Genomic DNA, 11,069 nt, shown 5'->3' on the forward strand with positions numbered 1-11,069 from the left:
GTGATGAATTCTAGCCTTAGCTGATCTTCTGTCTTAGTTCAGCTATCTTTCATTTCTCAGCACAGCTACTCTAAATCTTTTATATCTTTCATGGGATATGGTGGCCTTCTTCCTAGTTCCCTAAGCAAATTATCTGGATTATTTTTCACATAGAAAATATTTTAATTTTATTTTTTAATATAATTTATTGTCAAATTGGCTAACATACAGTGTGTACAATGTACATCCCAGCAGTTCTCAGTCATTTGTTTTTTTCAACTTTTTGCCCAGAATGATCCCTTTTTTCAGGGGAAGAGGTATCCCTCATCTTGCATAATGAACCCCCTCCTCTTTGCTATAGATCCCACCCTCTCTTGATTCTTCAGGGACCCTACTCTGTTACATCCCATTGCTTCTTTATTTTCCAGCTCTCTGTACTAGCTCCTAAACATCTAAACATTTCTTCCATAAATATTACTATAATCCCTTTTAGATTGCATCCTGTCTGTTTTCCTTTATATCTAAGCTTTTAGAAAGAATAGTCTAGGTTTGCTGAATTCACTTATTCATTGCACACCCTGCCTTCTGCCCCATCCATACTACCGAAACTGTTTTTTCTTAGTGCATTGATTACCTTATTCAGTACCGACTCCAATGGTCTCTTCTCAATCTGTATCCTGCATAACCTCAAATGCCAAAGGTATTTTTTCCTTCCTAAAGCTCTTTCTTCTCTTAATTTCATGACCATTCTTTCTCTAGGTTGTCTTCTCACCTACTTATCTGTTGCTTCCCATCCTCCTCTGTTTCCTCTTATCTTCTGCTCTCAAATTTGGGGTATCCTCAGATACCTCAGTTTTGTTCTTTTTCTTTTTTTCTCATTTTGTATACACTCTCTGTACACTTTCATTCATGTCTATTGCTTGTGCCACCTATAGATTTCTCCTACCATTCCAAATTTATTTATTCCAAAAATCACATCTTTAGCCAAAGCCTATTTTTCTGAGTTTCTGGTTGGTCTATCCATCTGCCCCAAAACATGACATACCCACCTAAGTGTTCTAGCACCTCCCTACCGATTTGTGCTTGAGTGATTTTGCTAACACGCAAATGTGATTATATAACTTTCTGACTAATGCCTTTTATTATAGTGACTTATAACTTATTTTTGAATCGTGAACCTTTGGATGAATAGCTATACCCACCCCTTAGACAATTTTTGTTTTGGAGGTATGCATGTATCTTAAACCCTATCCATGCAATTCTGTTCAGGATCCTGGCCTTACTGGCTGTCTCCTATGGGACAAAGACCAGTCTTTCTGGTCTGTTCCGCATGATATGTCTCCTGCCTCCCTGTACTACCCATTTTGTTTTTTTCCACTGACCTCCATGTACTCTGTTCCATTCATATGAAACCACTTAGAGTTCCTTTTTACATTGTGTCATTTCATGCTTATTAGGTCATTTCATTTACTATTTTCTCTGGGTAATGTCCTTGTCCACAGTGGCATCTACCTCATGAACTTATTTTCATCTGTCAGGACTCAGCTCACATCTCTCTTCAGTGAAGCCTTCACTAACTGACATGTATAGGCAGAGATATTTGCTCTTCTTTTTAAGTCGTAACTGTACTTAGTCTCTGTTTTTGTAGCCGGCACACTGCATGATAACACTTTATTTACATGATAAACAAAATTTATAAATTTACCTATTTATTTATGAATAAATAAAATTTATTTATTATTTGTCTGTGAACTTCCAGTATCAAGCTTACTGACACATAGTAATTTTGTTCATTTGACACCTTTTGTTAAGCACTGTTCAAGACACTAAAGAATCAGCAGTGAGCAGAATAGAAAAAGTCACTATCTTTTGGAGCTTATTATATTCCTGGTGGGAGAACACAAACAGTGAGCAAGTAAATAAGAAAACACAATATGTCTGATAGAGATAGTGCTGTAGAGGAAAATAAAGGGATATAGAAAATACTGGGAGTATTGGATCCTATTTTATATAGGATGATCAGGATAGGCCTCCTTGAGAAGCTGATGCTGGACCAAAAACCTGAGAATGGGGAGAGAGAAGGGGAAGATATCTGTGACAAGAGCATTCCAGACAGGAGGGATGTTAAGTAAAGAAGCCTTGTATGCTAAACTAGTTTGATGAATAGCAAGGAGAACAGTGTGCCTAGAGCAGAGCAAATCAGTAGAAGGAGGGTTAGAGATGAGGTTAGGGAGTAGTATAAGGACATTGAAAGAATTTGGTGTTTACCCTTGAGATGGGAAGCCGTTGGAGAGTTTTGTGCTAGGAATGACAGAATCTGACTTCATGTTTTAAAAGTGTTACGCTAGCTCCCCTGATAAAAATACACTGTTAGGGGAATGGGGCAAAGGGCAGGAGCAGGGAGATGAGTTAGTAGGCTGTTGCTATAATCTAGGTGAAAGATAATAGTGGTTTGGACCAACCAGTGTGGTAACAGTAGAGGTCATAAAGAGTGGTCATATTCTGAATATGTCTTAAAGGGAGAGCTGGCTGAGAGATTTTCTCAGATTGGTTATGGGGTATGAGAGAAATAGCAGTCAAGAATTATGCCCAGGTTTGTGGCCTAAATGATCTAGAAGAATGAAGTTACCATTTAAGTAAAATGGGGAAGGCCACTGGAAGGGCAATATTGGGGAAAACTGATCAGGAGATCAGTTGTTTACATGTTAAATATGAGTACCTATTAAATATTCAAGTGGAGATGCCATATGAATGGACATAACAAGTAGGCAGTTGGCTGCACAAGTCTGGAGTTCAAGGAAAGAGACTAGGCTAGAGACATAGATTTGGGAGTCATCCACTTACAGATCTGTGCCGTTCAATGTGGTAGCCACTGGTTACATGTGACTATTTAAACTTAATTAATTTAAAATTCAGGGATGCCTGGGGCGCCTGGGTGGCTTAGTCGGTTAAGCGTCCGACTTTTGCTCAGGTCATGATCTCGCGGTTCGTGGGTTCGAGCCCCGCGTCGGGCTCTGTGCTGACTGCCAGCTCAGAGCCTGGAGCCTGTTTCAGTCTGTGACTCCCTCTCTCTCTGACCCTCCCCTGCTCACGCTGTCTCTCTCTCTCTCTCCTAGAAATAAAAAAAAAAAAAAAAAAAATTCAGGGATGCCTGTCTGGCTCAGTTAGAAAAGCATGTGATTGACGTCATGAGTTTGAGCCCCACATTGGGTGTACAGATTACTTAAAATAAACACATAAACCTAAAAAATAAATTTAAGATTCAGCCCTTCAACCATACTAGCCACATTTCACTGCTCAGTAGCCACATGTTGTTAATGGCTACTGTATTAAACAGCAGATATAGAACATTTTTAAATTCTGTTAAACAAAGCTGGTAGAGATGGTATTTAGAGCTATGAGACTGGATAAGATCACCAAGGAGTGACAGTAGATAGAGGAAGAAAAATGGTTTAAGGATTGAGCCCTGCAATACTATAGGTTAGGAGATCAGGGAGATCAACAAAGAAGATTGAAAATAAATGGTGAGTGAGGAGGTAACTTACACAAATGTGGTGTCCTAAAATCCAAGGAAAGAAAGTATTTCAAGAAGGAGGGAGTGATCTCCTCTGTTAGATGCTGCTAATAGGGCAAGTAAGATGAGGAACAAGAATTAACCATTAGGTTTATTAAAGTAAAGTCACTGATGTCCTGTGTGAACAATTCTTTGGAGTAGTAGAGATGAAAGTTTTGCTGGCGTAGGTTCACAAGGGAATGGGAAGATATGAATTGGAGATAGTCAATAGAGACTACAATTCCAAGAAGTTTTGCTGTGTGTAGAAGCAGAAAATTGGGGCAGTAGTAAAGACATAGGTGAAATCAAGGGAGGTTTTTTTTTTTAAGATAGGACTGTGTGGAACAGAGAAAATTAGATTATCCAAGAGGAAGAGGAGAGAATTGTTGGGGAGGTGTTCTAGAATAAGCAAAGGAAGGGAGTCTAGTGCATAACTGGAGTTTGGCCTTAAAGAGGAGCAGGGGCAGTTTATAATAACGGAAGGGAAGTTAGATTAATGTGTACACAGGCACAGTAGTTGGTTAGATATGGCAGTGAGAGCTTGTAGAAGTTTTAATTGCAATTAAAATGGACACTGAGTTAGGATGATGAGATTATAGATATTATTGCTTTCAGTTTTTTCTGAAGTAGGAAGCAGGTATCTGGCCATATATGAGAATGAGAGAAGAGAAGGTATAAAATAGCCCTCTAGAAGGAGAAGGAATGGAGACTGTATGATTTCATACAACCATATTCAGCTGATGATGCACAATATATATTTTGAATTTAATTTGGTTGTGTGGAAGATCAAAGGGAAATCTTTACCAAGAAAGTAACATTTGAACTGGCTCTTGAAGAATATGATAGAATTTGATAATTGGAGAGGAGGGGTAAGGACTTTCCAGGTGGAGGCAGCAATATGTGCAAAGGTGCAAAGGCATGGAAAAGCTGCATATATTCCTTGAAAATTTGGAAATCACTGTTGTAGGCTGTGGTCTACCAAAAATACAACATAGCAACTATGTAAGGTTAGACAGGAAGAATGTGCCTCACAGCGTTATTATCAATATTAAACGAGCTCACTAAATGCTGTTTCTGTACTTTATTCAGATGTTCTTAATGCTCAACAGTACAAAGTCCTCATTGGTAACCGGGAGTGGATGATTAGAAATGGTCTTGTCATTAATAATGATGTAGATGATTCCATGACTGAACATGAGAGAAAAGGTCGGACTGCTGTATTGGTGGCAGTTGATGGTAAGATTTTCCATAAGTACATGATAACTCAAATTAGTGATCTCAGTTATTATTTTATGTATATTTTTGAGAGACTTCTGAACTTGAGGGTTATTCAAAAGCAGCCTAAATGAAAAGTGAAAATGTTAGCAATACATAATTATTACTGATTAATTTAGAATTCTCTTGCATTTGCCTGGCTTTGTTTTTTTTCTCCATAGGCTAGCCTATGTTTTAAAAAAATAATTAAGGATTGTTTTAAGACCTAAAAATAATATAGCACTAGAGTAATAGCAAAATATAATAATACCTATAATCTCATCATCCTAACTCAGTGTCCATTTTAATTGCATGTATTCCATTTCTGAGTTTTGTGGGTATGTGTGTATTATATGTAATACAATATATGTACAAAATTATAATAGTACATATATACCATTTTTAAGTGGGTGTGTTTTGCATATAAACTTAAAACTTTTATGCATATAAAAGTTAAAATTCCTTGTACACATACTATTTTATTTTTCTTTATTCATTTGCTGTTCATAATTATTTTGCAATTTTAATTCTGCATAATTTATTATATACTGTTATTAACTAAGTCATTCCCTTGTTGGAAATTTAAGCTATTCCTAATATTTCATTATTATAAATAACACTATGATGAACATCTCTGAGGTTTTAGGGGCTTTCTTTTGTTAAATTATTTCTTAGGGAAAATTTCTGTGAGATTAATTAGTCAACATTTATAATCTTTGCTAAGTATGAAGGCAGTATCTTAACTGTGACCTTAACTTGGTCCAGGAAGAAGCATAAAATACCATTTACTTTTGTTTTTAAAAATAAAATAAAATAAAATAATTACTTGCAGTGATTTCTTTCCCCCAGTTATAAAATGCTACTTTTATCTCAATCCTCCCCTTTAACGTTAAAAAGAAAAAAAAGTATTAGTTTTCAGTTTAATTTGCCTTTAAATGAACTAAAGTATTTGGGCCTATTGGCTGGTACTTCTCAAAGGAAAGAAAAAGAATCTTTTAGTATCCAATAAGGTCTCTCTTTTCATTTTCCTATTACTGCCTTCATTAGTAGTCCCTGTGTCACTCTGAAATTTTCACACCTAAATGTGGAAGTTTGTCACAGGTTTTGTGGAATACAGTCTGTGTGGGCTTGGAGACATTTTGAGTTAAGCTAAGCCTTGAACAACTTCACTTAACAAAATTAACTTTTCTCAAATTTTAAGTTAGACTATTATTCTGCTTCCACCATATTCCAAACTCTCTTATTTTCTGGTGCTCCTTTATTAGATGAGCTGTGTGGCTTGATAGCTATTGCTGATACAGTGAAGCCCGAAGCAGAATTGGCTGTCCATATTCTGAAATCCATGGGCTTAGAAGTAGTTCTGATGACTGGAGACAACAGTAAAACAGCTAAATCTATTGCTTCTCAGGTAATTGCTTTACATAGTTGTTAGGGTGGGGGTATGTAGTAACTTTTCTGATTCTTTTGTTTTTAATTTTTTTTTTTTTATTTATTTCTAGAAGAGAGAGAGAGACAGTGTGAGCAGGGGAGGGTCAGAGAGAGAGGGAGTCACAGACTGAAACAGGCTCCAGGCTCTGAGCTGGCAGTCAGCACAGAGCCCGACGCGGGGCTCGAACCCACAAACCGTGAGATCGTGACCTAAGCGAAAGTCAGACGCTTAACCGACTAAGCCACCCAGGCGCCCCTTTTTCTGATTCTTTATATACATTTTGTTTCTTGCTTTCAAGTGCTGAGAAAATCATATGACCTATTGCTTTCCTTATCACGGAGTATTGATATTTGATTCCTTAACAGTTGGCATGCTGTGTGGGAAGACTTTGGGCTTTGTGTGTTACTAAAAAGCCATTTACCAAATCCATGAGATGCTTCAGTGACACCATACACCAGTTTCTGTTGATACTTCCTTTGAAATGTTACTCATATTCTTTTCCAGCGCTGCCAGCCTAAGCCAGGCTCTCAGGTGCTCAATAACTCATGCCTAAAATACAGCAAAGTCTCCAGGCACTTCCCTCTCTAGTCCATCCTGAACATCACTGGTGGAATCATCTCCTAATGTACCATTTTGACATGGTTTTCTGCTACTGACCCCCATATTTGCCTTACCTGCAGAACTTTGCTCATATTAGTCTTTTCTACTTCAGAATGCCTTCTCCCCTCTTCTATTAAATAACACAAGTAATATATGAAAACATTCTTATATATAAAATGCAGGAGGAGGGGCGCCTGGGTGGCTCCGTTAGTAAGCATCCAACTTTTGCTTAGGTCATGATCTCACAATTGATGAGTTCAAGCCCTGCATCAGACTATGCTGACAGCTTGGAGCCTGGACCCTGCTTTGGATTCTCTCTCTCTCTCTCTCTCTCTCTCTCTCTCTCTCTCTCTCTGCCCCTCCCCCACTCGTGCTCTGTCCTTTTCTCTCAAAAATAAAAAAAAATTAAATTTTAATGCAGAAGGATATAAATTAAAAAGTTTAAGTTACCCTTTTCCCAAACTTCCAGTCCATTCCTACCCCCAATTTTTCATATACATGTGTGTTCATATACAAATGTATAGTTCTGGTATTTTCAGCATAAATTACATCATTTTTCTACAGATTGTTCATTCAGCACTTTGTGCTTTTTTTATGTTTATTTTTATTTATTTTGAGAGACAGAGAGAAAGAGTGTTGACACCCACAGGGGTGAGGGAGAAAGGCAGGGAGAGGGAAAGAGAGAATCCCAAGCAGGCCTCACTCATCACGGAGTGACATGGGGCTGGATCTCACAACGGTGAGATCATGACCTGAGCTGAAGTCAAGAGTCGGACGCTTAACTGACTGAGCCACCCAGGTGCCCCAGCACTTTTTTCTTTCCTTTCCTTTCCTTTCCTTTTTTTTTTTTTTTTTTTAACAAAACAACATATATGCCTTGGAACTTTGTCCGTATCTGAACAAAGTTATTTTATTCTTTCAAAATTACTGCATGGAATTCTATGGTATGAGTATGTCATAATTAACCATTCATCTAATAATGGGTATTTAGCTGATTTTTGAAAATTTTGTTGTCACAAACAGGGCAGTAATGTACATCCATAGATATACATCTTTTTAGGAGGGTGGTTTTTCACAGTGCTTTCATTCTGTATTTATCAACTGTAGTTCCAGTGTAGTTAACATATAGTGTTATATTAGACTCAGGTGTACAACATAGTGATTCAACAGTTCTATACATTATTACTCAGTGCCCATTATGGTAAGTGTACTCCCCTTCACCTATTTTATCCATCCCCCCCACCTAACTCCCCTTTGGTAGCTATTAGTTTGTACTCTATAGTTAAGAGTCTGGTTTTTGGTTTGTGTCTTTCCTTGTTCATTTGTTTTGTTTCTTAAATTACACAAATGACTGAAATCATGTTATATTGGTCTTTCTCTGACTGACTTATTTCACTTAGCGTCATATTTTCTAAATTCATTCATGTTGTTGCAAATGGCAAGATTTCTTTTTTTTTTTTTGGATTTAACAGTTTATTATGATTTATAAGTGTCATTTTAAAAACATCTGTCCATTAAACCATGTAGAAATAAGTATGCAAAAAGTCTGCAAAACAAAACATACTTTAAACATGTTTAAGTAGAGGGATTATTTGAAATTTCGGATTTTACAGTCCCTTCGTTATCATGCTATTGCAGCCAAGTAATCCTTAACTTAAATTGGAGTAAGCCTCCTGAATCCGGCTTCATTGCAGATTCCAACCTCAATGTTGTCTTCTGTCATCTGCCCTTCAAAGCTTTCCTTTAGGGTTAATATGGCTGTATGAATGGCATCTTCAAGTTCCAGGTCTTCATTATATCTTTTTTCCAAGAAAGTCTTCCCATTCACATAGTTCTTTCCCATTGCTGTGGCTTTCCACGCAAAGTAAGCTCCAGATGGATCTGACTGAAATAAATACGGTCGCCACTCATTCCAACCACAAATTAGTAAAGAAACTCCAAATGGACGAACACCACCTGACTGAGTATATTCTTGCATCACAGAAGCTACTCTCTGTACCAGATGAGCTGTGGGAATGGGTTCTTGGTACACGAGATAGTACTGCTGAGCTAGTTTTCGAGCTCTGTGCACAAGCACTCTGTAATCTGGGCCCATGCCGCTATACACCAAGCCTATATGCTTGGTGATTGGTTCCACTTTGTGTACACTTCGCTCGTCATACAGAATGGATTTCTGTTTCTTCTCGGTTGCTAATACCACACCATTTGCAGCTTTAATTCCCACTGAAGGGGCTCCTACAGCTACAGCAGCCAAAGCATATTCAATCTGGACAAGTTTACCATATGGGCTGAAACTGGTCAGCGAAAAGCTGTAACCGCGCTCCGCCATCTTTCCCCGGAGTGCCCGCAAATGGCAAGATTTCATTCCTTTTCAAGACTAATACACCACTGTATATATGTATGTATGTGTATATATACATACCTGTATATACACACACACACACACACATATACATATGTACACATACATTCACACACCACATTTCGTTATCCATTCATCTATCAATAGACACTTGGGCTGCTTCCATATATTGGCTATTGTAAATAATGCAGGAAAAAACAGCAGTGCATTTATCTCTTTGAATTCATGTTTTCATATTCTTTGTGTAAATACCCAGTAATGGAAATAATTGAATCATATGGTAATTCTATACTTATTAATAGTTTATTGTCAAGTTGGTTTCCATATACCACCCAGTGCTCATCCACACAAGTGCCCTCCTCCATGCCCATCACGCCCCTTTTACCCTTAGTTTCTTCTCGGCATTCAAGAGTCTCTCATGGTTTGCCGCCCTCCCTCTTCCCCCCCCATTTTTCTACACTTCTTCTCCCCCACTGTCCTCCGTTAAGTTCCTCCTAATAGTCCTATATGTGCAAGCATATGGTATCTGTCCTCTGCCTGACTTATTTCGCTCACCATAACACCCTCAAGGTCCATGCATGTTGCTACACATGGCCAGATTTCATTCTTTCTCATTGACATGTAGTATTCCATCGTATAGATAAACCACATCTTCCTGATCCATTTGTCCGTTGATGGACACTTAGGTTCTTTCCATGTTTGGGCTATTGTTGAGAGTGCTGCTATGAATATTGGGATCCCTGTGGCCCTATACATCAACACTCCTGTATCCCTTGGGTAAATTCCTAGCAGTGCTATTGCTGGGTCATAGGGGAGTTCTAGTGTTAACTTTTTGAGGAACCTCCACACTGTTTTCCAGAGGGGCTGCACCAGTTTACATTCCCACCAACAGTGTAGGAGGGTGCCCGTTTCTCCACATCCTCGCCAGCATCTAGAGTCCTCTGATTTGTTCATTTTAGCCACTCTGACTGGCGTGAGGTGGTATCTCAGTGTGGTTTTGATGTGTATTTCCCTGATGAGGAGGGATGGTGAGCATCGTTTCATGTGTCTGTTGGCCATCTGGATGTCCTCTTTGGAGAAGTGTCTGTTCATATCTTCTGCCCGTTTCTTCACTGGGTTGTTTGTTTTTCAGGTGTGAAATATGGTGAATTCCTTATAGATTTTGGATACTAGCCCTTTATCTGATATGTCATTTGCAACTATCTTTTCCCATTCCATCTGTTGCCTATTAGTTTTATGGATTTTTTCTGTGCCATGCAGAAGCTTTTAATCTTGATGAGGTCCCCATAGTTCATATTTGCTCTTGATTCCCTTGCCTTTGGGGACGTTTCAAGTAAGAAATTGCTGTGGTTGAGGTCAAGGAAGATGTTTCCTGCTTTCTCCTCTAGGGTTTTGATGGTTTCCTGTCTCACATCCAGGTCCTTTATCCATTTTGAGTTTATTTTTGTGTATGGTGTGAGAAAATGATCTAGTTTCATTCTTCTACATGTTGCTGTCCAGTTCTCCCAGCACCATCTGTTAAAGAGGCTGTCTTTTTTCCATGGAATACTCTTTCCTGCTTTGTCAAAGATTAGTCGGCTGTACATTTTTGGGTCAAAATCTGAGTTCTCTATTCCATTGGTCTAAGTGTCTGTTTTTGTTCCAATACCATACTGTCTTGATGATGTCAGCTTTATAGTAGACGCTAGAGTCTGGGATGGTGATGCCTCCCATTTTGGTTTTCTTCTTCAGTATTACTTGGGATCTTTTGTGGTTCCATACAAATTTTAAGATAGTTAGTTCTAGCTTTGATAAGAAATCTGATGCAATTTGGATTGGGATTGCATTGAATGTGTAGATTGCTTTGGGTAGTAATGACATTTTAACTATATTCTTCCAATCCATGAGCATGG

General features: G+C 38.3%; 2 protein-coding genes across 2 annotated transcripts in view; one reads left to right on the plus strand and one right to left on the minus strand.

The window, feature by feature from the left end:
- ATP7A (ATPase copper transporting alpha) overlaps positions 1-11,069 on the plus strand; it is a gene marked incomplete at its 5' end in the record, with an annotated part of 81,726 nt that overhangs the window by 49,759 nt on the left and 20,898 nt on the right. Inside the window, 2 exons of the mRNA XM_039222366.1 lie at positions 4,622-4,768; positions 6,052-6,194. Coding sequence (XP_039078297.1) covers positions 4,622-4,768; positions 6,052-6,194 — 290 coding nt within the window. The remainder of the gene's footprint in view (positions 1-4,621; positions 4,769-6,051; positions 6,195-11,069) is intronic.
- Positions 8,470-9,154, minus strand: LOC120224156 (proteasome subunit alpha type-2-like). The gene has a single exon (XM_039222370.1). It carries the CDS (start codon positions 9,142-9,144, stop codon positions 8,470-8,472), a length of 675 nt encoding a protein of 224 aa, XP_039078301.1. The 5' UTR covers positions 9,145-9,154.

Source organism: Hyaena hyaena, unplaced genomic scaffold (assembly GCF_003009895.1).
Source record: "Hyaena hyaena isolate Hyena2069 unplaced genomic scaffold, ASM300989v1 scaffold_1157, whole genome shotgun sequence".
Lineage (NCBI taxonomy): Eukaryota > Metazoa > Chordata > Mammalia > Carnivora > Hyaenidae > Hyaena > Hyaena hyaena.

Excerpts from the sequence above, each read along its gene's own strand:
- LOC120224156 (XM_039222370.1), bottom strand. The coding sequence starts at position 9,144 with ATGGCGGAGCGCGGTTACAGCTTTTCGCTGACCAGTTTCAGCCCATAT.